The sequence below is a fragment of the Sceloporus undulatus genome, chromosome 6, assembly GCF_019175285.1.
Source record: "Sceloporus undulatus isolate JIND9_A2432 ecotype Alabama chromosome 6, SceUnd_v1.1, whole genome shotgun sequence".
NCBI classification, from domain to species: Eukaryota; Metazoa; Chordata; class Lepidosauria; order Squamata; family Phrynosomatidae; genus Sceloporus; species Sceloporus undulatus.
Genome location: NC_056527.1, coordinates 59732630 through 59760103, shown reverse-complemented (window position 1 = coordinate 59760103; position 27474 = coordinate 59732630). Strand labels below are relative to the sequence as shown.

At 39.6% G+C, this 27474-nt stretch overlaps 1 protein-coding gene across 1 annotated transcript; it reads left to right on the top strand.

Moving 5' to 3' along the window:
* Window positions 1-231: 231 nt before the first annotated feature.
* Window positions 232-27474, top strand: DCLK3 (doublecortin like kinase 3). Its single transcript, XM_042471424.1, has 5 exons — window positions 232-326; window positions 19134-21025; window positions 22550-22682; window positions 23482-23649; window positions 25631-27474. The coding sequence occupies exons 1-5, from the start codon at window positions 251-253 to the stop codon at window positions 25825-25827; spliced, it is 2466 nt and encodes an 821-aa protein (XP_042327358.1). The 5' UTR covers window positions 232-250; the 3' UTR covers window positions 25828-27474.

Here is a 27474-nt window from a genome sequence, read left to right as displayed (position 1 = left end):
GACTGAGGATTCTAAAGCGCCCCTGCTTCAACTGCAAATCCCAGAATGCAACGGGGCGGTTAAAATGGAATAGCAGCACTATAAGAGCTTAGTGTGTGGTAATCTACTTCACTTCAGGGGCGTCTGGACACGCCCCTTTGGGCGGAGCGAAGGCTGTAGCCCCGCCTCCCCCATCTTCTTCGCCGCCTCAGCCTGAGGAGCAGTCAGTCTGTCAGGAGGAGCAGGAGAGGAAGGAGCTCCTCTGCAGACCATGCCTGCCGCTGCCCCTCCGCCCCCTTGGGCTGCCCCAGGGGGCTCCTGCAGCTGCCCTTACCCCCACCATCCCGGTAAGTGCAGCCCCAGACCCCGGTTATCTCAGAGACCCCTTTCCTCCCTCCATTTGGGACCCCCATATGCTTATATATTTGCTGCGTGGGTTTTGCAGCCCTTGAGGAAGTTGAGGCTCCCTTCTGAAGGGAGCAACGAGGGGAAACGTGTCCGGGGAAAAGCGTGGCACGTCTGGATGCAATACTCCCGTGTCCGCCTACGGAGGAGGAGGAGGAGGAGGAAGGAGAGAGATGCCCTTTTAAAAACATGTTGCTTTGGATGACTGACTAATAAGAGTTTCAAAGGGGTCAGGGAAAGAGAGGCTGCGTCCACACTGGAGGAATAACCCGGTTTGGCATCGCTTTAACTCTTGTCTGGCTGAAGGCTATGGAATTCTGGGAGTTGGAGTTTATTGTGGGTTCGGGACCCCACAACAAACTCCAGCTCCCAGATTCCATAGCCTTAGCCAAGACACTTTAGCCAGGGCCCCACAACAAACTCCAGCTCCCAGAATTCCATAGCCTTCAGCCAAACACTTAAAGCCAGGGCCCCACAACAAAACTCCAGCTCCCAGAATTCCATAGCCTTCAGCCAGACACTTAAGCCAGGGCCACAACAAACTCCCAGCTCCCGAATTCCATAGCCTCAGCAAAACTTAAGCCAGGGCCCCACAACAAACTCCAGCTCCCAGAATTCCATAGCCTTCAGCCAGAAAAGAGTTAAAGCCAGGGTCCCACAATAAGCTCCAACTCCCAGAATTCCATAGCCTTCAGCCAGAAAGAATTAAAGTGCTGCCAAACCGGGTTATTTCTCCAGTGTGGATGCAGCCTTTGATTTCACCCCCCAAAAAAAAACCCTCTCCTCCTTCTTGCATTTTGTGAATGGGGAAATTTGAGGGGCGGTCATAATACAGAGACTTGGTGAAATAGGCTGTTGTTGTTTTTGTTTGTTGTTGTGAACCTTGAAGTCCTTTCCAACTTACAGAGACTGGTTCTCCTTGCCACAAGTGTGAAAGGACTTGGAGAGATTGCCAACAACAACTAGGGCAAGCCCCACTCTCTCAGCCTCAAGAGATGGCAATGGCAAACCTCCCCTGAACAAATCCTGGCCCGAAAATTACTTTGCAGGGCTTTCAAAGTAGATCCTGTGAAATGGGGGAAATATCCTGTCTAACTGTTCCAAGGATTCATTGCATGCCTTTTAGCATTGTGGAGTGGAGAGAGAGTGCATGTGTTGCATCTTCTAAGGCTTGAGTGCTTTAGTTTGTTATGTGCCTTCAAGGCAACTCCAGGCAACCTGTTGTAGAGGCTTCTCAGAGAGATTTGTCCAGAGGAGGTTTGCTTTTGCCTTTCTCTTAGGCGGAGAGTGTTTCACTTGCCCAAAGCCACTCAGTGGGTTTCCAGGGCTGAGTGGAGATTTGAAACCTGGTCTCCCAAAATCCTGAACTAGTGACTTCCAAACTTTGGTCCTCCAGATGTTTTGGACATCTGTTCCCAGATTTCCCCACTATTGACCAAGTTGGCAGGGGCTTTTGGGAGCTGAAGTCCAAAACACCTGGAGGACTAAAGTTTGGGAACTGCCATCCTAAACTAACACCATTCTAGCTGTCTAAGGGATCTTTAGTATCTTAGGATAAAAAGGAACCAAAGAGCTATCTGATTCTTCAGAAGTGTGGATCCATTCCCTCAAATTTTTTCTCATGGTGGTTAGTAGAACGTGGAATATGTAGATTATCAGATCATTTGAAACGTGCTGGAGAAGTCTATAAATACCATATAATGTCAAGAAATCAAATGGCTATGAGAGCAAATCAAGCCTGACCTCTCCCTAGAAGGCAAAATGACTATATAGAGATTATCATACTTGAGAAATAACATGAGATGACATGAGTCATTAGATGAGATGATATTGATTGGTAAGCTGAAAAGGAATAGGAAAACAAGAAGACAGCATTACAGGTGGATAGACTCAAGTCAAGAAAGCCATGGTTTGTAAGACCTTAGCAGGGCTCTTAATAACAAGGAGTCTTGGGCATCTGCCACTCATTCAGCTACATTTATTTATTCATTCATCCATCCAGTTTATATCCCATCTGTCTCCAAGGTGGCCAGATGTAGTTACTAGGCTAAGGCAATAAGACAAGGTCACTGAGTAGACTACTTCTCAGTTTCTGATCAACCTGAATGCCAGATCAGAAAATCTGGAAGAGAAAAACTCTTCTAACAAGGCTATAGTATGCGTAGCAGTTGTGATGGCGGCGATGAAGTCAGTCTCTGTAACTCATCCCATATCTAACAATATTTTAAAGTATTTGAAATTGTGCACTAGCTCATTTAACATAAATTTGTTATGATTGAATGTGAACAAATACCTTTAATGTGCACTCTTGCACCACTTAAAATACACTAATAGACCATGGGTTTCTAGGTTTTCTGGGGGGGGGGGGGGACAAACCAGAGACAAGTCTACTTATCTCCAAGGCAGGTAATGTCATCTCCATCCTTTCACTCTTTCTCCTTGTACACTAAAGGTACAGGGTAACATAGCATTACCATTAGGGGAATATTTCTGAAACTTCTTGAAATCAAGAATCTTTTCACCTGTAAACTTAACTGTATTTCTCCCACAAGTCACCCATCATTTATAGAGGTGAGCATATGGAGCAATGGTGGCTGGTGGTGCTTATGTCAGTGTGGTGGACAATCCCTACCAGATTGTAATCCAGCGTTTGAATTTGAAGGAGGGCTGCAAGATGCTGAATTCTTTCCTCGAAATAGCACCTTGGACAGCTCCTTTTGAAAGGAGCTGTCCAATATCTGGCAAGGACTCACTGTCCAACTGATGTGAAAGCCATCATCTGCCACTGACATGTAGGACTTAGTATGCTTTCATTCATATCTTTTTCTGAGTGAGGATTTGTGGACTGGGATATTAAGCTAATACTTACATTAGAGGTTAACAGGCTGTCTTTAGTGTGTGTGTGTGTATGTCTGTATGTGCATCTGGCTTCAAGTCTGTCGACCTATGGTGATCTCATGAATTTCATATGGTTTTCTTTGGCAAGGAATATTCAGAGATGGTTTGCCATTGACTTTCTCTGAAATATAACACCTGGTATTTCTTAGCAGTCCTCCATCCAAGTTAGTTGTTGTTGTTGTGTGCCTTCAAGTCATTTCCGACTTATGGCAACTCTAAGGCAACCTTATCATGGAGGTTTCTGGGGCTGAGAGTGTGTAACTCAGCCAAGGTCACCCAGTGGGCTTCCATGGTCAAGCAGGGAATCAAGCCCTGATCTCCTGAGTCGGAGTCCAATGCCCAAAGCAGTACACTGCCTCCCCCTCCTCTGTACCCTTCTAAAAGGTCATGTTTGGGAAACTTTGTTGAAACAAAGTAGGTACTCTTTTTCCCAAATAAGGATGTGAGAATGGGACAATAACACCTCACCCCAACCAGTCCATCGAGAACCCTCGGCTTAAGGTTATTCAGCCCACCTTGATCTTGGCTGGGTGGGCACTGGGGAGGAATCCCTGAGCATCAGGATAGTATCCGTTCTAGAGTTGTTAGTTTACTTCTCATGAGAAGGTTGTCTGTTTGCCATACTTTGAAAATCACTTGCCAAGTTTTTAAATATTGTGTGTAGTGAGAGAGAGGGTGAGCCATTTCTATCATAAAAAGAGAGCAAGAACCTGCCTCTCCATCGCTGTACAGTATAGTGGATGTAATCTTTGGTACTATCTACTTCAGCGTGGGAAGTATCATGTGAGTAATTCTACAGCAAAACTGCAAAGAGGTCTTTGATGCCACCTCTAGTTAGCTCTTCTTCATTTTATAAAAGGATATCAGCAGCAGTTGTTGTGTTTTGCTTTGTGCTTCCCTAATGAGTTGCTTTTCCCAGTAGTTTGTATTTCTTCAAAACATGTAGGTTCTCTAATTAGGGAGGTTCTTGCCATGTGCTGGAAGAAGCATGGTTGAGGGGGAGAACAAGCAAATAGTGCTTTGCAGATCTGAAGACTGACTATCCTTGCAAGTAAATCCTCCATCTCCTCTGAGCTTCTGATAGACAGCTAAAATGGTTTTGATCCATGTGGCCTTTGGTTTTTGAAACTGCTTTGGATGCTTTTAACTGCTTGGCTTTAAATTATTTCTTTTAACAAGCATTTCAATTTTATTCATGTTTTAAAGGTTTTACTGCCTTAGAGGAGCCCTAGTGATATATAAATGCCATAAATAAAATAAACTTTATGTATACCATTTCAGGTTTAATACCTGTTTTGATCCCCCCTCCCCGCCTTGTCCTCCTTCTCTCTTTTTTGAAGATTCCCACAGTCCAACATGAAATCTGAGCCAGGGACATGACCTCATGATATATGTGCAATATAAAAAGTCGATTCTTTGTATTGTCATGGTATACCTGATGGTACAAAAACAGGATGGCAATATGTCCATGGCTTGTGTATGTATGTGTTTTGAGGGGATTCGTGATAAAACAGGTTTGGGATTCTGCAAGCATTCTGGGGGGGGGGGGATATTTGTTCTCTTTGAATGAAATAAATTGGCTTTAGTCAGTTGAGAGACAAGCAAACAGCTTTGTGCAAAAGCTAACACCAACTATGTATTTTTTCAGTCATGCATATCGGCCTTTAGAAGAGGCTTAGAATGCTTGCTTCAACCTACAATTTATGTTATTCTGGGGGTTAAATATTGAGTTAGAGAAACACTGGGCCAGTGAAGGGCTTGGCAAGAGGGAGCCCAAATGACTTCTCTGTGTCATCTTCAAGCTAGCCACTTCAGAGCTCTTGCTTATAGCCCTCTCTCTTCAACCAGTTCTGTCAACTCGCTTTATATTTCTGCCATAGTCCTCCAATTGTAGTTGCTAGATTATCTATAGCTGTGTGCATAGCTTGGTCCTGTGAAGGAAAGAGGTTGTTGTATGTTTTCAGCATTGCAAATGGATGCATGAAAATTGAGGAACTGAGCTGTATAGATGCTGATAGCTTTATGTGAGTGTCTACCTTACAATAATGTTTAACTCTCATTAAATAGTTTATCCTTCTTGATGAAGTTCAAGTATTGCCTAGTATCTAAACTATGAGAAAACAATTTTAACAAGTGATGTTACTTTGAAGGGAGTAACACTTCATATAGCGTGAATGTTTTTGTTCTGGGGTTTAAGCTTTCAGTCAGTGAGAAGGGATCTCTCAAGTGGAAAGCTAACTCCTAAATTATGAAGCTTTTAGCACCTTCTGTAGTACTGAACAAGCTGTATACTTCTAGTTTAGTTTAATATGAAATGCATAATAAAGATGCTTGAATCATAGAATTATAGAGTTGGAAGAGACCACAAAGGCCATCCAGTCCAACCCCCTGCTATGCAGGAAATTTAAATCAAAGCATCCCTGACAGATGGCCATCCAGCCTCTGTTTAAAGACCTCCAAGGAAGGAGACTCTATCACCCTCTGAGGGAGTGTGTTCCACTGTCGAACAGCCCTTACTCTCAGGAAGCTCCTCCTAATGTTCAGGTGGAATCTCTCTTCCTGCAGTTTGCATCCATTGTTCTTTGTCCTGTTTTCTGGAGCAGCAGAAAACAAGCTTGCTCCCTCCTCAATATGACATCCCATCAAGTATTTAAACAGGGCTATCATATCACCCCTTAACCTTCTCCTCTTCAGGCTAAACATCCCCAGCTCCCTAAATCATTCTTCACAGGGCATGTTTTCAAGACCCTTCACCAGCAGAATAGAGTGGCACTATTATTTCTATTGATCTAGACACTATACTTCTGTTGATGCATCCTAAAATCGCATTGGCCTTTTTAGCTGCTGCATCGCACTGTTGACTCATGTTCAACGTGGTCTACTTGAAATTTACTTGGATGTCCTATAGAAATGTAAGTAGTACTATAATGCATTGGTGGTGCATTTGCCCAGGAGCACTATTTGTAGTTTCTTTTCATGAACCTAGACATTTTTTTTATGATCTGGGATTGGTTGTCATTAAATAAGAATTCAGTACAAATGTAAGCATGTTTGTTCATAAGCAAATTTTTCTGAGGTCTGCCACAAAACAGGAAGAAAAGAAGTGAGTGTGAGGATGCTGAGAGAGGAGGTTGCTTGAGCCCAGGGCTTGCTTGTATAATGCCAGGCCATGATATGAGACAAAAATTGACTGATTGCAGCTCTTATCATATCAGATAGGATGTCTTCTCACTGCCAAACTTTGGACAACTTTACATTAATTAATTAATTAATTAATCTATAGTTATTCCTCCTTTTCCTTAAATTGTAAGGCAACTTACAAAAATGAAAATGGATACAGAAAAAAATCCAGTCACTAAAATGTACAAAGAGTACATTATAATTAAACTATCAGTAGAATTAAAAACAATTTTAAAACATATCCACGAAAAAAGCAACAAATACCAGACAATATAGGACCTTATGAAAGGCCCTTTCTCCATAAACAGTTTCCAAAGACTTATTAAAATAAAATAAAATAAACATTTCACTCGCCACTGAAATGTCAACAAGGAAGAAGTTAACCACGCTTCTCTTGGAAGGGACTGCAGAGCCTGGGCCCTGTCTTATGTTCCTAAGAGATGTAACTGTGCGGTATTAGGATGGAAAGTCTGATGATCCCCTTTGCCAGCAGACCCCAAGTTCACACAAAGTCTGTAATTCGAACCAGAAAGATGCCCTTTTGGTAAACTCCAGTGTTAAGTCTTATCTAGAACATACTCCTTAAAATCAAGTTATTTGTGGCTTTAAAATGCCATTGATTTTAGTGAGTCTACTTTAGACAGGACTGATGTTGGAATTAACCCTTTGGATCGTGAGCATCCATGTTACCTGATATTCTGAGATAGCTTCACAGGGAAATTAATTGGTGAAATATATAAAATTGCTTAGATAAAGATGATTTACACCTGTTGAGTACAAAACAGGCTTTATTGACTGAAATGCATGCATCAGTCATAAGACTTAAGAGGGGTGATTAGGACAGCTGATTTGATCAGTAATTGGTTCTATATTCCAAGCATTTGCAGAAACTGTTGTTATCATTTATTAAGAATAATTTCCCTCCAAATTTCTAGTTGCAGAAGCAATACTGTACTTTGAGTCCTTTACAATCTGTAAGCTTTAATTTGATTGCATACAAAATGCCACTCTGAAAGGTGCAAAAACAGAGTGATTCTTCTGGATGTCTTTATTGGAAGCCTGATGTGAAAAATTATTTTCCTATGAAGAAATGTTAAACAGAAAGAAAGAAAAAATGACAGCAAAAACAACAACAACAACAAAACCAAACCAAAATAGAAAGCAGGTAAACCAGGATAACAAAAAACCAGAATATATTGGGAGTCAAGGAGAAATGTTTGCAAGTCAAAAAAAACTCCATAGCTCTGATGGTTTCCAAGGAAATAGTTCCTAGCGGCAAGAAGGGAAGAAGAAAGAGAAACAAAGAGGCCTGGATAGTGTGAAAAATTAAAATGTGCGCACTCACTGTGATTTTCCTGACAGGAACTGAAGAAAATTGAGAGGATAAAAAAACCACCTTCCTTTTAATAACTTTATTATGGTACTGTATGTTTCATAATGACTGAAGTTATTAATGCTAATGACCGTGTGCAAAGATGGAAAGGGCTTTTCCCTTCCATCTTTATTTCTAGATACTTTTTCTATTCTCCCCCCTTCGCTCCACCTTCTGGCTTTCTTCCCTTGAACAAGCTATTTAACAATAAAGAGTCTGGTGGCACCTGACTTAGTAAAAGTTTGTCTCTGGTCCAATTCCTTATGGAGACAGACCACAACTGGGTAATTTTCCATTGAGAAGCATAACTACTCATGTCAGTCTGTTCAATAAGAACAAATGATCAGATGATTATTTAATAGTAGGTTAATTCAACATAAATTAAAACCAGGTTGGGTTTTTTTTGCTATTTTGCACTTATGTAAGACAACACTTCTCCCTGTTTTATAGCTAGAAATCTGCACATTTGTATTCTTTATTAGTTTTGTTTTTTCAGCTTCTCATGCAAAATATTATTAGCAAGGGAGTTACACTTCAGATACACCTGTGCATTGTTTTCTCTTTACTGTAAATGCTGCACAGGGAATGACAATTCACTCACAAGTGTTGGAGATTTGTTGATGCAAAAAGAAGGATATTTTAAAGAAAAGGAAGCTACATGAGTACATCAGTTTTACATGACCTAGCATTCTGAAATAATAGTACCTTAACATTTGGGGCTAGAACTTCTGCAACACTGCAGAATTAATGCAGTTTGACACCACTTTAACTGTCATTGCTCCATCCTATGGAATCCTGGGATTTGTAGTTGTGGCACCAGAGCTCTCTGACAGAGAAAGGTAGATATCCCACAAATGCAGAGCTTCATAGCATTAAGACATGGCAGTTAAAGCAGCATCAAACTGCATTAATTCTGGAATGTTGATGCAGCCTATATCTTGGGTGTGTAAAGATGAACTCTTTAAGGTCTTTTAGTGGTTATACTGAAGGAAATGCCTTTTACCAAGATATAATGTTGGTCCTTTTAGCTGAGTAATGCGTACGGCAATCCTCCAACCGGGTGTCTGCCAAATGGGTCTTGGGGAGGGATAATAGACTAAGGATAGGCTACAATGACAAAAAGTGGTCTTTCATTTTCTTGGGACCTGGGTAGAAGTTCTTCCCAAGCCCAGCTGAAGATGTCAGAGATTGAACCTGAGATCTTTTGCATGCAAATACACACTCTGTAGACTTAAGAGCAAAGATATACTGTACAGCCTGGGATTCCTAGCATTTAAATTAAAGCTGTTGATTTCATAGTTAATGCCCTCTAAAAGAACAAGATGACATGCAAGTAAACCCAGAGAGAGAGAAACAGAGGCTGTGCCACTTTGCAGTTAGATTGTTCCTTTTCCAAAGTCATTTTATGTCCAAATACTAAGGAGTGAATCTGATGGCTAAAATATGTTTTTGTCACAGTAATCAGGCCCTTTTGTTCTTTTGTTTCCCCCTCATTTAGCCTAAACACTGACCCTCAGCTCAGTTCCTCCTAATTTCCAGTTTATGGGAAATGATGGGTTTTTAGAAGCCCAACTCTCTCTGGTGCCACTGGAGGAAGATTAAATGTAATTAGCTGCAGAACACAGCAGGAAATTGAACAGACTCCTTTGGAACCTGCTCCTGTTTTAAATCAGTGGGAGTCTGAAGAGTCTGTTGGATGTGTGAAAGCTTTTGTAAAGAAGATTAAAAGAGCCGATACTTTAAAAACACACGCAACAGAAACCAAGCTCAGAAAATAGAATAGTCTGATGCTTTACATAAATTTATTGAATTATGTACAGTTTTGTATCATTTCTGAAAGTTATTTCTCTTATACTTGTACATACTTTTGTTGTTGCTGTGTTCCTTCAAGTCATTTCTGACTTATGGGGACCCCAAGTCAGATCTGTCATGTTGTTGTTCTCTGTCTTGTTCTCTGGTTTGTGGCTTGTCCAACGTTATCCATTGGGTTTCCGTGGCTGAGCAGGGAATCAAACCTTGATCTCCAGAGTCATAATCCAGTGCTCAAACCACTTCACCACACTAGCTCTATAATTTACTTCATTGTAAATTAAATTTGGGAACATTTCCTGACTTCCTTCTGTTGGAAGTGTAATTTTATTTTTCTAACTATGATGCTAATGCAGGCAATTACCTGTCCACATAAAGGAAGCTTTCATTATTAAAATGATCTGTCACTTAGGCAGCTTGGGTGCACAATTAAACTTTCAGAGGCTTTGAAGCAATATAGACTGCATTTCAGCCTCTAATTAGCATTTATGCATGAGTTTGGATCAGAAAATAGTTTTTAAGTTGCCATTTTGTAAGACCCAATGAACTCAGTACTGGTTAGATCCTTTCTCAAACATGAAGCTTATATGATGGCAATGGAAGAGCTGATGTGGATGCTTTCATATGGGGGCTTCACTATACATCTTACAAGTATGCTACACTAAGGATTTCCAGAGTGAAAACTGGGGAGGGCTCTTGGACTTTTAGTAGTTGTGTACATGGGAAATTTCATCAGGTGTTGCTTGTTACTTTGTTTTCTGAATATCTTTCTCCAATGTTCAGACTATCAGATAACCAGGTAACAAGCAACATCTAATGAAATTTCCTCTTCTGCAAACCACTAAAAGTCGAGGAGCCCTCTCCACTGGCAATCCCAGTCTAGCCTCCTTGTAAGATTCTTTTATTTGAGGTAGGAATCAAATGTGATGTACAGCAAAGACCTTAGAGGAAAGCATCCATAGCAGCTCTTCCAGAATTCATATAAGCTTCTTAGGGCTGAAATTGACCAGCCCAAAGGGGCAGCATGATGCTGCCCCTGAAAGAGCTGGGTGGGCGCTAATCCGTCAAATGTAGTTAATGTATAGAATGATTGTGAAGACAAAAGGAAGTGTCCCATTCAACCTGCCTTGAAATATTTTGGAGGATCACATATGTCAAGTTGACATGGCATTCCTGTGAATGAGGGTCCTTGAAGTCATCCTGTTTTCAACAGCTCTATTTAAGTCTTGCAGATTCAGGTTCATGGCTTCCTTGATTGAGACTATTCATCTGGAATGTGGTCTTCCTCTTTTCCTACTGCCTTCTGCTTTCCCAAGCATTGTTGCCTTTTCTAGTGAGTCATGATATCTCCAAAGTATGAGAGTCTCAGTTTAGTCATCTTGGCTTCTAGGGAGAGTTCAGCCTTGATTTGTTTTAGGACTCATTTATTTGATTCTTTAGCAGTTCACAGAATCTGTAGAACTCTTCTCCAGCACCACATCTCAAATTATCTTCCTGTCAGCTTTCTTCACTGACAGGCTTTCATAACCATATGTAGAAATTGGAAATACAATGGCATGGAGAATCTTAGTTTTAGGATTCAGTGGTACAGCTGTACTCTTCAGGATCTTGTTCATCCATAGTTGTCTTTCCAAGTCCTAGTCGTCTTCTCATTTCTTGACTGCAGTCTCCTTTCTGATTAGGAACCAACCCAAGGTATGGAAAGTCTTAAACTTTTTAAATGTCTTCATTATATACTTTAAACTTATGTAAACTATCTGTGGTCATAATTTTTGTTTTCATGTTCAGCTGTCAACCTGCCTTTACATTTTCTTCCTTGACTTTCTTCAGTAATCATTCCAACTCTGCTATCTTCTGCTAGTAGCATAATGTCATTTGCATATCTTAAATTGTTAATGTTCCTTTCTAAAAATTTCATGCCTCCTTCCTCCATGTCTAATCCTGCTTTATGTGTAATATGTTCAGCATTCAAGTAAAACAGACAGAGTAATAGAATGCAGCCTTGCCTGACTCTCTTGCCAATTGGACACCATTCAATCTCTCCATATTCTGTACTAACAGTAACCTCTTTTTCTGAGTACAGGTTAAACATCAAGACAATCAGATGTTGTGGCACACCCATAATAGTGCAAACCTATTTTTTACGTAATCTTTAGATGCTACACGGATGGTGTTCAGGTTGTATTTTGGCAGAATGGTTGTTTTAGAGTTCCTTTCCAGCTTCACTCTTATTTTTGATATTAGCAGTTCATGGTCTGTCCCACAATCTGCTCCTGGTCTTGTTTTACAGAGAGAATTGAGCTTTTCCATCGTTTGCTTCCAGTTATGTAGTCTGTTTGATTTCTGCATTGGCCATAAGGGGTTGCCATGTAAGCAGTCACTTCTTTGGGTACTTGAAGATTATGTTTGTGATGAACAAACTTTTGTGTCCTCGCAAAAGTCAATCAGTCTCTCTCCTTTATTTCTTGATCTTAGGCCATGCTTTTTTACAATCTTTGATTTTGCTCTGTTTCCCATTTTTGCATTCCAATCACCTCTGATTAACAAGGAGTCCTGTTTTGGTGTGTGATCCTTTTCCTCCTGGACTCCAACATGGACTCTTTCAATTTATTAATCTTCTGCCTCTATATTTGAAGCATAAACATGGATCATGGTTATACTGATAGCTTTCCCCTGAAGTCTTATTGATATATTTTGGCCAGACTTAGCAGTGTTTGACTCACCCCTAGTACTGCCATGTTTAATTCCATTTCTTGTTTGACTCTGTGTACCTTCTCCTGATTCATGCTTCTCACATTCCATGTTCCTTTAATATGTGTTGTGCAGCTTTTGACTCCCCTTTCACTTCTGATCACGTCAATAGCGAACATCCTTTCAACTTGAGTGTTATTAGCGACAGTGCTACCTGTAGTTGTAGATCATTTTATCTGTCTGATAAGTTCATTTAAAAATATAATTTCTTTGATAATGGGAGTACACTGCAGATGCCAGATGAATACAAAAATACTGCAAATGGTTTGTTTTATAAATATTCAGTTTTTCAAAGAAACAGTTCTTGTGTGTAAAAAATGTTGAACAGTTGTTAATCATGAAAATATCCAGGGGTAGCTGTGTAGGCCATTTAGCAAATCCAATCAAAAATCCATCAAACAGTGATACCGTTATTGGTCAATCAAAATGCACAATATACATGTTGCAAGCTTTCAAAGCTTCATTAGTTTCTTCATCAGGCAAGGTGTTACAAACAGTGTTGCCAATCGCCCACGAAGGAAATTCCCTGATTGGCTTCCTGGAATGTCCCCAAATTTTCCAGAATGGGGACGGGACTTCCAGGTCAGGGGGCGGGACTTCTGGGTTGGGGGCACAAGGCACTATGGGAAGGCTAACAGGAGCAGGACTTCCAGGATGGGAGGCATGCTGGAAGGTTTTTTGGGGGGCAGGAAGGTATTTTTGGCTGAGTTTTTTGGGCAGGAAGGTTAAATTTCCCAGAAGGCTGAATTTCCCAGAATCTTCCCAGAAGTTTAGCAATCTGAGAAATGGCACGGAAACACTTTGAAATTCCCAATTTCTGGGGAAAATCCTGGAAATTGGCAACATTTGTTACAAACCAAACAGGAGGAAAAAAATGAAGATGTTAAGTCATATGCCTGCATTTTGCTGTTTGTTAATCATGGTTTTTACGGAAGCCCATTTTAGTATTGGGTTCACAGACGTGTTTACTCTGCATGTCTCTGTGAATCTGGAGATAAATTGCTTCATCCACAAGTAAAACAATCACATACTACTTGTCCTTTTACCTAAAATTAAGTCAAGGCGGGTTTGCATAGAAGGAGGCAGAAAGTTTGAAAGATCATTAGGATCATTGTTTCCTTCCATGAGCCACCTTGTTAGGTTGTGGTCGCTTTGCATAGCAAGTATGAAATGTCTTAATATGCAGATCACATTAAAAGAGTGTCTGAGCCCTCTAATATGACCGTCTGCACATTTTGTCCTTATTAAAGCACCTTTTATTTTCTTCCTTGAGCTCTCCTTGCCTGTGTGGATTTCTATTTGTTGACCAAAGTAAGGAGGCAGGTGTCAATTTCTGAAGTGTATGTAAACAATGCCAATGTAAAATTCACTTGCTGTAAAAGGATGCCTGTGATCACGTTTTGTTTCCATCTGACTAATTTAAGACACTTGTTATTTAGTGTCCTACCTTCTTTGCTCCCTCTTTTTGTACAGTCTTGCGCACACAAAGTGTACATTGGGCTTGCAAGTGCCACTGTTAATAATTTACTTCAAGGAACAGGAGACTGAAGTCAGTGCAGTTCTAGGAGATTCAAGTTACATCCTACAGATAATGGCTACTTGTGCATTGCAAAAGTTGTGCATGTTACGTAAGGGAGCAGTGGCATAGAAAGGACTTCCCTGAATTGTGCTTAGTTCAGACATGCATCTGTAAGACAGGCTGCTCTCAATTTGTTTGCCTTTATGCATTCTGCTACACAATTGTTTGTCAGTCTGTCAAAGCCAGGATTGGAGGCAGCTGTTTTAGGCCACCGATCTGGTGTATCATAAAGGGGCAGCAAGCCAGCAATTGTTACTTATTTAATTTGTTACTTTCTGTTTTATAATCTGGGATGGAGAGAAGATATCTGTGGGCTTTTCTTCCTTGTGCAGAAAAAAAATTGCCAGGCTTTGGAGGCCAAGCACCTAGACTTTCATGAGGAGTGTGCACCATTTACTGATGAGCCTCATGCGATAAAAGACTGATTCTGGTCACAGTATAAACCTTTGTGAACTTTAATTTTAGTGCTGTTGGGATTAATCTTCAGCAGGGGGAAGAAAATGAAAACCATTTGCAGTTCAGCTCACATTTGGCCCACAGATTGACCAAGAAGAAGTCTTTTGCATGATAATTTAGTAAATTATAGAATACTGGTACTGCAAATTCCAGGACCAGTTTGTCAGCAATGGTCTTTGAAGGGCTTGATAGAGCAATAAGAATTTTTTTAGATCCCCCTCCTCCATTTTTCTAACTATTATTATTATTATTATTATTAACCTTTATTTATGAAGCGCTGTAAATTTACACAGCGCTGTACATACAATCTTTTTAGTTAGACGATTCCCTGCCCTCGGGCTTACAATCTAAAATACAGAAATGATTTCCTCATTTGTCTTTACCCACCTCTGCCATAAATTGAAAACAAAGATCTAGAGATCTATGTGAACAATACCAATGTAAAATTCACTTGCTGTAAAAGCTCCCTTGTTTTAAAGACCAGATAGTGTGTTTGCATTGGAGTAATACTTTTTATGTTTCCTACATTTTTTCATGCTTTCAGATCAAAGTCTGGTGCTTCAAAAACAGGGGTAAAGGGAATGCCTAGGGTGGTTGCTTTTATATAAGACTTCTACATCTGAAGTGGGTTTTGATGGCTGAGCAGGGAATTGAACCCTGGTCCCCAGGGTTGTAGGCTACATCCACTCTACAGAAAGAATCCAGGCTGACAGTGCTTTAACTGCTGTGGCTCAATGCTATGGGATTCTGGGATTGGAAGTTTTGTGAGATATTTAGCTATCTCTGTCAGAGAAATCTGGTGTCACAACAAGCCACAGTTCCTAGAATTCCATAACACTGATCCATGGCAGTTAAAGTGGTGTCAAACTGGATTATTTCTGCAGTTAAGATGCAGTGTATGTACTCCATTGCTCAAAGCACTACACCACTTTGTCTCTCCTGTACAGCCTATCTTATGCCAATAGTGTTTGCAAAATTTTGTCTCCTGCCCTTTTAAAATGAAACTTCTTTTATCTTGATTTGGATTTATGCTGCTTTAGCAAAGTATGTATTGTTGGGTTTATAATAGATACTTATTTATAGCTATATAAATGATATACTAGGATAACTGTAGGTGCAAAACTGCATTTTTGTTTCAGCATGGAAGTCATGCTGTGGAAAGAAAATGGTTTTATCACTTCTGTTTGTATTGCTTCCTTACAGGAATGTGGCATAGGTTTCATAGCTTTGTATTCAGGATACCTGCAGCTAGAAATTCACAGGACTTCTCTGGTTTCAGTTTTAGAAGAGTTTACATTCTCTTTCTGTATTTTATTTCAGAGAGCTAATGTTTTATGTGAATTTTGCTCTTTTTCTGGGAGAAATACTTTTTTTTAGTGTATGAGTGTACATTGCTAAAAGAACATCAGTGAGTCAAAGGGGCTGCATTTCATAAACATACTTGAAATGGAATGGATCACTCTATGTGTGTCTGTGCATATCACATGTGTACCTTTTGGGCAACATGCTGGACATGTATTGGCCCTTGATCCATCCCTCAGAGGTCTTCTGGCCTCTGCTACTACAAAAAAAGTGGGCAAAAGTGACATTCAACTTTGGACAGTGTCTCTCCCATTTAAAACAAGACATTTGTTCACCTCGTGTCTTGGGTATAAACAGTAAAAGTCTCCTAGAAGTAGCAAGCTCCTTGTAAAAAAGTAGAGAATATAAAATTTCACATTCACCTTGTCTTAAAGGAGACATATTGGTGTCCAAAGTAAAATTCTGCCTTTTTGCAACAAATTTAGCAATAGTGATAGAATGTGTGTGTTGGTCCCCAGAGGGTTCAGTGGGAGAATGCATACTTCTGATTGCTGAATCTGGCCCACTGATAAGAACACAATCCAAATCTTCCAATCTCCTCCTCAAGGCAATGGCAAGGAAGCACATTCATCTAATGTCAAACATGGAGTGGGCATCATACCTGTGTATATGGGGGCAGGGGGAGAACCTTCAGTTGCACTATAGAATACTATAGATAGTTAGGTCAGAGAGTCTCCTTGCCCTCTGGAATGGAAGGAATGAGGAATTGTGCAATTTTTGTGACTTTGCTGCTTCTTGTATTTGTATCTCAGTACATCAAGTCTGGTCAGTGGTTTGAATGTTGTAGTAAAACTTCAGAAGACAAGGGTTTGAATCCTCACGCAGCCATGGAAACCCATTGGTGATGCTGGGCAAGTTGCACCTTCTGGCCGGAGCGGACTCAGGCTGCTGTATTGTGCCTGTTTGTTCTAGGCCATAGTTTATATTTATAGGACCACTCTCTCCAAAGTCTCTTTCCATGAAGATAGATTATGTATGGAAGCTTCTTTCTCAGTGCTTGATATGTAGTGTGTATCCTGAATTGTAAAGAGTAACACAACAAACATAAAGCCAGATAGGAAGGATCGCTAAAGTTCTCTCTCTCTTTCTCTGGAAACTTCTCCTTCCTTTCCTTACTAAGCAGGAAACTAAGGGAGCAGAGCAGAATGGGGGGAAAGAGAGGGCTGCTGACATTCTCACTATTGATGAATGGATCATTAAATTTTGGGACATGAGAGAGTTGGATTGACTTTCTTGAAGCATCAGTGGAAATGTGATAAACAGTCTAGATGAAGATTGGAAGTTATTTGAAATATAGAAGGGAAAGACTAGATGATGCGAAGGTGATTAAAGCAGAGAAGATTTGAAGACTAGGAAAGAATAAAATAAACATTTAATGGAAAGACAGTAAACACAAAATACTTTATAAAGAAATTAAGAATACATGAGTGAAAGAAAAAAAAATATTTTCTACAAACTTAATGGTATAGGTAGAGATAATGAATGAGACTGTAAAGAATAAGTTATATAACTGTGGCCCGTTCCGCACGGGCAGAAAGTACATGCTCGGCATGTACTAGGGTTAGAAAGGGGCATCCTTTCTGGACGCCCCTAAACCTGCACTGAGCATGTACAAAATGGCAGCGTCCATTCTGCATGGGCGCCACCATTTTGACGTCGCAGACGCATAGCGTCCGCATGTCGCATAGTGGAAATGACGCCATGAGTGCACCATTGGCAACTTGCAGCACCGTTTCCTTGCCGCAAAAAGAAGCCACTTTTTGCGGCTTCTTTTTGCTGCTTGGAGGAGTCGTGCGGTTTGGCCGCTGGGGCTCCTCCGTGCAGCAAATGACGGCGCCAGCAGACCGCCCTTTTTGGACGGTCTGTAAAGCGCCTGTGTTAAGTTTTAAGGATGGATAAGATATATAAATGTGTTAAGTCTTAAGGTGTAATATCAGAATGTAGTTAGCTTAGACTTTTAGCAGCTTCATATACTGATGAGAAGGACTGCAGGTTTGAAATAGTGTATGTATTACAGAAATGACTTAAAACTATACATGGCATCGCAATGCTTAGATTGATGAAGATACAATAACTGAACGAAATGTAAATGACAATGTTTTAAGTTAAATTTATAAAAAAAGTTATACAAACACACACACACAAATAAGAATCATCTCACGGTTTTCTTTAAATATGTTAGAATCTTATATTGCTACCTCTTGACAATTGTATATTATGTTGAAGTAAAGTTTTCTCATGACAGAATCTTTTTATAATCATGAAAACATAGATATCTCTGCTAGTTTGCAACTACTGGTGTTTCAAAAGTCCTCCTCAGACACTGTAAATCTCCAGAGGGAGTCACTGTTACTGTTGGCCACTGTATTTGTTTCTGTAGTTCTCATTAAAAACAAAACACCAAACAACACACCTGTTTTCCCAGAGCACTGAGTACCAGTTCCCAGCACTAGCAGAAAAAGAGCATCCTCAAAAGACTTCTAAAGTTTAATGCTTGGAATTCATATCAGATTCCTAGGCTATTCTTCTGCTTCACTGGATGGGAGGAGGGAAAAGAGAGGGTCCCCGACAATACATTAAGAATTTTGGAATACAGTTCTTTTAACAAAAGGAAAGAAAGCATGCCTTTCTGAGTTTCACAACATCCAGAGCCAATAGTGAGTGAATGAATTTGGGTGATGATTTGCCAAAAAGCTACAATGACATGAGATCTCAGTGGTTATTGGCCAATTGCCTAAGTGTCATATACTTACTTTCCTCCTCTGTCTCACCACCTTTTAAAGGCATTGTATGAGGGGTGGATATGAAAACAGGCACCAAATGGTAACAATCAAAGCTTTCTCTTCCAAGAGCCCTCACTTCTATGTACTAATCCAGGAGACTTTAATTTTGTTAGAGAGTGCTGTCCTTTTAGTAGTTTATTTTAGTTCACCCACAAGATGATTTTTATAAATGTAATGGCAGCGACATCTGGAAATAGAAACTTAACTTTGCATGATAGCTTTTCTGATAGGTACTTCTGCATTTTGTCTTGTGTATCTGTGACATTCAAGTGCCACTATGGCTTTTCCTGACAAGTGACAACACATAGCAATGTTTCTTATCTGCAGATGTGTGTTCCAAAGCAGACCAACATGTATTCCTGAGTATATAAAGAGACATGCAATATGTATGCATGTGTTACTAGTGATTACAGTAGTTAATGGATACCAGCCCAGTAGTTTAAGGTGTGTCTGAATATATGTGTATATTGCATCCTTCAAATACTCAGAAAAATATTCTTTAATAATTCATGATGGAAAAAAACAACAATCTGTTTTCTTTTTCTGTCTTTTTCTGCAGAACCTCAAGGATATTTTGGTCATAGTTTGAACTGCATAAGCTCAGGTGTAACAGAGAGAAGAGTACAAGGTACTTGTCCTCCAACTGGCCGTGGAAGTTTTGGAAAGCCCTTCTTTGGTACAAACTGTTTCATTTCGCCATTTATAAATTCCCGGACTGGTTTCCACACTATCCATTCTGAAAACAGCCCAGTAAAACCAAGGATTGTTACTGTAGTAAAACCCTGTGGCCATACAGTTAGGAAGATAACCTTGCTTCTAAATCGGCGTTCTGTTCAAACATTCGAACAGCTCATTGCTGACATCTCAGAATCCCTGGGATTTCCCCGTTGGAAGAATGACCGCGTGCGGAAACTGTACAATTTGAAGGGAAAGGAAATCCAAAGTGTTTCTGATTTCTTTAGAGAAGGTGATGCATTTATAGCTATGGGAAAGGAACAGCTAACCCCGAAGAACCTTGAAGTGGCAATCCAAGAACTTTATCCTGAGAATCCTTATGCTCCTGTTACTGGAACTAAACAGAACTGGGAGCAACCCCCCAAACCAAAAAACAGTCTGTGTGAAAAGGTTTCAAAAGTAGAAAAGTGCATTGAGCCCATCACTTCCAAGAACTGCATGGATGCTGTATCTCCTAAAATAATTAACAGGCATGAGGTAAAAGCTCAAATCAAAGTCAGACAAGAGGAGAAGGTGAAAACCAAAAAGAAGTGGATCAGAGACAATTGGAATGGAGAGCAAGATGTGAAATGTTCTAGAAAAGGTAGAGAAGTTGAGAGACATTTTAATCAAGAGAAATGTTCTGAAAGTGAAGCTGGAATGGGTCCGGAGATGATTATCAGATGTGAGAAATGCCAAAGAGAGAGGCAGCTGAGACAAAAACTGCAGAAAGAAAGACAGGTTGAGCTTCCTTTTGAGTGCAGAGATTTGAATGTCAGAGCTTGCCAAAGATATCATGTAGAAAGGCCATCAAAGTTGAGAAACTGTAGGAGACTGTCAGAAAACTCAATTGAAGAGACTAACATTACTTGGAATGATTTTGGTTGTCAGAGTAGCTGGGCAGCCTCGCAAAGCCATGCAAATAAAAACAATGAGAAGCAAAAAAGGAGCGTTGACAGGGAGCAAACTCTGGAAAGCCATGACAATCGTGATGAAGAATTGGGAAAAATAATGAAGCCTGTAGAAAGTCAACGTACCATAGTAGGAGATGCCTATGAATTAAAGAAAGAACACAGAAGATGTTCTAGGGTGAATCAAAGTTGTTGGTTGATCAAAGGTTCTCAGATGGATGTGGAGAAACAATCAGTTCAGGAGAAGAGAGAAGAGATACGGAAATCAAAAGAGCAAACTCTTGGAGGAGGAGAAAAAGTGACTCATGATGAGAAAGAACTGAATAGGCATGAAAGGGAGGATGAGCTTAAAGTTAATAAAGAAGGAAATAAGATACGCAGAGCCAGTGACACAAAACTGAGACATGATGTGTCTAGCAGAGCAGATGTGGAGAAGTGCTACGAAATTGGCAGATCCATTGGAGATGGGAACTTTGCTGTTGTGATGGAATGTCACCACCGCCACACTGACCAGAACTATGCTATGAAAATCATTGATAAGTCCAAACTGAAAGGAAAGGAAGACATGCTAGAAAATGAAATCTTGATCATCAAGAGTCTTTCTCACCCCAACATAGTCAGCTTGATTGAAGTATTTGAAACAGATGCAGAAATCTATCTCATCTTGGAATACGTTCCTGGTGGGGACTTGTTTGATGCCATTATAGAGAGTGTCAAATTCACAGAACGTGATGCTGCTCTCATGATAACTGATCTGTGTGAAGCTTTGGTTTATATTCACAGCAAGAATATTGTTCATAGAGATCTCAAGCCTGAAAATCTTCTGGTAAGTATAGGAAAATGCATGTCATTATTCATAAAGTGAAGTTGTTTTGTTATATGTACAATCACTTTACTGATGATTAAAATATGTACAGTTTCAAATGTGGAACAGAGAAGAAGAATGATCACAAAACATTATTATAAAAAGTCTACTAGCTCCTCAAGGTATAAAGATATGGGTATTTTTTTCTTTTAAAAACATTTTGTAGAACTATGTATATCTGTGTATAAGAAATCCGTGTATAGGAAGGGCTAACTGTAATTCTCAAAGAAGGCAAGTCATTCATCTCTTATAAGTCTTATCCCTGTTTATGATACACAGAGACAAATTACAGTCTGTGCTGCCTAGTAATATATGAAATACTCATATAAAATAATAACACTTTTAGTTCATCTAGGAATCTAGACTGGCTGTGTCAATTGACCAAACACAGGCCAAATGCACAGAGGATGAAACCAGTGTTACTGTGTTTGTTGTTTTCCAGATAGAATATGTAGGAGCGAAGCACACATCTAGCTGCTAAAAGCGGTAGAGAGAGACCAGCAGCACTAAGAGTTTATCTTTGCTTTGTTCCCTTGTTTTCATATAGGTCTAGCAATATATAGTGAGTCCTCTTGCTCCTACTATTTGAATGTTGAATAATAATGTAGCATTGCCATCTTGTGTTGCAAGGAGATAACAGCAGAGGAAAATACGTTGTCAAAGCTTGCAGTCATTCCTTTACAATGCGTCACTGGAATCACTTGTTTCTATCCTTGTTAGCCAGCTTTGCATATGCCCATCGTTATTAGCTCATCTTGTAATATGAGATTTGAGGCCTAGACATAAATATGGGCTTTGTATTAATTAGAATTAGGATGACTTAACCAGTTTGAGAGTTTTGTACTGAATATAGTCAATGTAAGACTTGTATATTGGACAAATCATGCTGTCTTAGTCTAAGAGGAAGGGAATGGCAAATTTCCTGTGAATACCCTATGATAGGGACTTCATAAGTTGGAATTTACTTGAAGGAACATAATAAGCGTGTGTGAGTGTGTGTGTAAGAACCAGTGGTTCTTCAGTATTGTTTGTGTTGACTGAAACTAATTTCCAGAGAATCTCAGGCAGATGGTCACCATGAGCTGTGGCCATTGCACCAATATCGTTTCTAAGATATTAGTTTGTGTTATTCATCAACTGAATAAATGGAGTGATGAGTTCCACCTGCCCCAATAGCACACAGGGAGAATATTTTTTTTCCTTTTTATATTTTTCTATTAGTATTGTATATGTGAAATCTATCTGTGGATGTTTTTAAAAATTTTCCATGACATCATAGATGCTCGGTCAGTAGGGGAAGGATGCACATGAGTGGACATGCTTAATTTCAATCTAAGACTTAAACAATGCTTTTCATTTTGCATAACAGCTTTGTCACATTTGTATTTTAGTTTTCTGAACTTTCTTATGACTTTATTAAGGTGAAGCTGTTCATGTTTTATGTCCTGAAGGCACTACCTGATCTGTTTTCTTTTTCCTGCACAGGTTCAGCGTAATCCAGATAAAACTACCACATTGAAGCTAGCAGATTTTGGCCTTGCAAAGCTGGTGACAAAACCGATATTCACTGTATGTGGAACGCCAACATATGTTGCCCCCGAAATACTGGCTGAGAATGGTGAATATGTCATTTCATTTTTTTCAAATTACCTTTTTGTATTGTCTAACTATTTTTCACACGTATGTAATAAATATAGAACCAAGCAAGACTTTTCATTAGCCTTTCTTTGTTAGCCAGCTTTATCTATTTTTTGCCATGATTGGCTTTTATCCAGATGAGAATCTACACAATGCATATGGTATTTGTGAGGGGAAAAAAGAACATGAGGTGTTGGGGTCAGTGGCTCAGGGATGTAGCCAAGTGGGGGTGTTCTTGGGGTCCGCCCCCCCTTCCGTTAGATAAAATGAATGGTGTGTGCTGTCGCGCCGCTGCACCCAAGCCCCATTATAATGGTGGCACTTAGTCTGGACCCCCCCTTCCCAAAATCCTGGCTACGTACCTGCGTGGCTTCCTCTTATGTTTCATATTTGTACCTCTTTGATCCAGCGGACATAGCTGCACTCCTATTGATGGTCCTGTTTTACCATAGAATAAAGAGATGAGCAGATGTATCCATGTGGTCATTCCAGAGCATGTTCTCTGGTTCCGCACAGCTCTTTGGTTTTCTTAGGAGCTTTGAGAAATAGAATGGACTGGGTGTCAGCTAGCATATAGGTGGTCTAATTTTAGATGTGTAATTTTGTGGTTTTTAGGTCTACAAAATAGTGCTGAAAGATCAAGAAATACATTTGACATGTAAGCCTGGGTTATCTAAAGTCTATTCACATGAATGTTTCATTCACTTTTTGAAATATGAGGCAGCATTTTCTTGCACATTAGATATAAAAGTTTCTGGATTTATTTTTCTTCCTCCTAGGTTATGGACTAGAAGTGGACATGTGGGCCACTGGTGTAATACTCTATATTTTGCTTTGTGGCTTCCCTCCCTTCCGAAGTCATGAACGAGACCAAGAGGAGCTATTTCAAATCATACAGCTTGGACATTTTGAATTTCTCTCACCGTATTGGGACAATATTTCAGCTGGTAAGCTTCCTAAAAGAAACGGCTTGTCAAGTTTGCAGCCAGAGTAGTTTGCATCCCATAATTCTTTTATTGTGTGGCTGTGTAAACTTTGATATTTTGTATACAACATCCAGAAACTAATCAGTTCTTTAAAGTCAAGATTCCTGTTCGTAATGTTGGAAAGGGAAGCTTGAAAATGTGTGCCTAGTTCCTGACAAAATTTCAGAATCTGGCAAAAAGGGACTATACAAATGGGGGGTTAGATGGAAGATGGATATGGTATGCACTGCATTTCCCTTGTCATCTGTGTGAGTACCAGAAGCAGAACAAATTACATAATAAGTGTATTATGTGCCTTTTATCTATTAACACAAATTATAGAACTCATGTTTGTTGGTCTTGTTCCTGTATAATCAAGATGATGTACAGTCAGCCTTAGGCTCACATGCTCTCTGCTCTTTCTCCAGTTTGGCTGCTAGAGACTGGAAACTTTTACTTTCATTTAGAACAGTGAATCCCAAACTTTGGTCTTCCAGGTGTTTTCGACTTAAACTCCCAGAAGTCCCAGCCAGTTTGGCCAACAGTCAGGAATTCTGGAAGCTGAAGTCAAAAACATCTGAAGGACCAAAGTGTGGGAACCACTGATTTAGATGAAGAATGGAGAAAATGTGGCCATTCATTCCTGATCAAAATAGCCTTCTCGTGGCCTGGAACAGATGATGAGTTGAGAGAAACAAAATAGTGCCCCTTCCTGAGCTTTTGCATGGGCTATTAATTATTTTTCAGTTATTAAAACAATTGAAACACCACCACCTTGTTTGGAGGTGGAAGACATTTTAGCCCTCCAGGGTCTCATGACAGTCAATGTGCCCCTCTCAACACCTGGCAGTTCTCCGTTCATAGATTCAGTAACTTGAAGCTTCTTGGGATACCAGCGCCAGGATAATTGATAATCAGTGTTAACAATGGCTAGTAGAAACAAGCCAACATCAAACAATAGTTGTTGAAAATAATTTGTTTTCATTAATTATATTACAAGTTAACCATAGTTTAGACTCTAAACTTTAAAGTTTGGATGATATGCTAAAATATGGTTAATGTAAAACGAAAGCAGCAATTTACAGTTTCCTTGTGGCCATGCTTGAATTGGGAAGGAAAAAGTATGTGAGTCATAGTCATATTGAAATTTCTCCTTGTAATGCCAAACAATGGCTAAACATCACACAGAAGCTAGACTGCTGTGTAGAATTGTGGGTATTCTGGTGCAGAATTTTAATTCTATAATTTTGCAGTGCAAAGTGTATAAGGACCTTATCACACTAGATGAATCCCACCCAGAAATAGGATTTTGGAAGTAGGAAAAACCCACAAATGCAGGATGATTTTCAGATGCGTTTTTCCCAAACAGAAATAATGCGAAAATAAAGCACATGGAATATGGACAAAAACAACACCTTTGTACTCGTGGGAACTTTCCGAAAGTAAAAAGGTGTTCTTTTTGCCCACTTTCCATTCGTTTTATTTTTATGTTAATTCTGTTTGGGAGAACGTCATCTGAAAACCACTCGCATTTATGTTTTTTTCCTATTTTTAAATCCTGTTTCTAAGCGGGATTTATCTAGTGTGATAAGATCCTACGACATTCTACATATTGCGTGTTACATTATTTTTGTGTGAAAACTCATTCAAACATATGTAAAGTGAAAATTAACTTTAAATTTGTTATATCATGCTCTTTTTTTAAGAGCAGAATTTAAAAACTCTTATAATATGTCCTTAAATGGCCATATAGATTTCTCCCACAATCTTCCCATGGACCATGGTGCAAGGCAGGTTGCAGCTGCTATGTGTTGAATGCCTTCAGGATTTAAATCCACCATTTACTGTCGTAATCTTATTATACTCCAGATCATAACTATAATCCGTTTCTATGTTCTTTGGAGTGAGAGAAGTTCTTTGAGATCAAACTCAGATTAACTGGTTTTGCTTTTGTCTCTCATAGCTGCAAAAGATCTGATAAACAGACTCCTTGTGGTTGAACCCCAAAAGCGATACACTGCTCAGCAAGTTCTTCAGCACCTGTGGATCCATACAGCTGGAAAAAACAGCAGCAGAAACCTGCAAAAGGAAGTGACAATCAATCTTGAGCGTCATTTTCGGAACCAGCGCAAAGCAGAAGCTGTCAGTGAAGAGTCTTAAAGAGTGTGGCTGGACTGACCCTTGAGTCTACCATGAGCACTGAGTCTACCATGAAAGTGATGTTACTAATTTTCCTCCATTTCACAACATTCTCTGAAAAACTGAATGCAAAGAAGACCCAAAACCCTGTTTTGGGTTGAGGATTGAACTGCACAGCACTGTAATGCCATCTAGCCACATTCCACCCTTCTTCCATGGAGCAGTTTTTCAATTTGAAAAGAAAATATTGTTTTTAAGAGGAAACACTAAGAAATTTGGGAGGGGAAGAAAGTGGTATTGGATTTACTAAATCCTACATCTTTTATTGGCTTTCCAAATGTGCAAAGAGGTTGGGCTCAATTTTCTGCCGATGGTACATCTATAGGCACCCAAAGAGTTCTTTAATCTGCTTCTCCGTAGTTTTACACCTCGCTCTAAGAATTAGGGCATTATGTTTTATGTGGAAGAAATATTTTCAAATAGATCTTAACTACCTTGAAAAATGCAAACTGTGAAGGCCTTGTTCAACAGCTGTTTAATTGAGGAGTCTGATTCTGTTTGTAATAATTTATATGTTTACCTATGGGCCAGGATCCAAAGAGCTAGTTTAGTTTGTCTAAATGCTTAGGTATGAAAATTCTCCCTGGATTTTTAAAAGAACTTAAAACAGCATATGTAGTTATCTCTCTCTCTCTCTTAAAAAATCTTCATAAGTTTCAAAGTTAGTTCACCATGTGGCATGGGACTTCTTTCTGACAAATCAGCTCTTGAGCCTATAGATTTAGCTATATGTTCTTTGGCTCATGACCGTAGAATTCACGTCTGGTCTTTCATTTTCTCTGTAGATTTAAAGCATTTGTATATTTTATTAATACAGAACTGGGTGAGGGCACTTTCTGTATGTACTATGTATAGTATATGTTAAAGCCATGTTTCAGATGTATATTTTGTATTATGTGTGTTTAATATGAATTATAAGAAAAATGTAATAGGATATTGTGCTAATAGCATGTAAAGTATGCTAACCTTATTTTCTTCCTCCCAATATAAATAGTAAAACATTGGAGCACATAACACAAAAACTCCCTCCTCTTTAGCCAAGATGTTAAAAAAGTAATCCCTTTGTCGAGTGAAACATTTTAGTTATTTCCAATATTGTGCAAACAGAATCTTCTTTGAGGTCCAGCATTTTTCTTTAGAACATCCTATTCAAACTAACAATTGTTAGTTTCCTCCTTCAGTATAACTTTTAGGAGACAGTCTTAAGACTGAGCAAAGAATGTTTTTAATGCAGAATTTGCAGATTGATTAATCCTGGGAGTTGTAGTGCATTCAAGTAGTATTACCAGGGTCTGGACTAACTGTCCCTAAGATGCCTAGGGCTGTTTGTGTTTGGGCTTCAGGTGTGGGTAGACTTGGAGTGCATGCAGCTTGGAGAGGATGGAATGGTAAAGTCTGGAGTGGTCATTTCTGATATAAATCCTGAGAGGTTGTCCATTTGCCTAGCCTGACTGTCAGACCATTGGCTTATGCCTGTTTTCCCATGGAATCCAGCCTCTACCTTCTACTCTAGACCAGGGCAAGTGTTGAGTAGGAAAGAAAATGAAGCACAGTAAAATTACAATGGGAGAGGCAGTGTGGTGTAGTGGTTTGAGCTATGGATCATGA

What these genes read in the sequence shown, in the direction of transcription:
- DCLK3 (XM_042471424.1), top strand. Translation starts at nt 251, where the DNA reads ATGCCTGCCGCTGCCCCTCCGCCCCCTTGGGCTGCCCCAGGGGGCTCC. An exon ending in TCAAGCCTGAAAATCTTCTG is followed by an intron (nt 21,026 to 22,549) that starts GTAAGTATAGGA and finishes TTTCCTGCACAG; the next exon opens with GTTCAGCGTAATCCAGATAA. An exon ending in TTGGGACAATATTTCAGCTG is followed by an intron (nt 23,650 to 25,630) that starts GTAAGCTTCCTA and finishes TGTCTCTCATAG; the next exon opens with CTGCAAAAGATCTGATAAAC.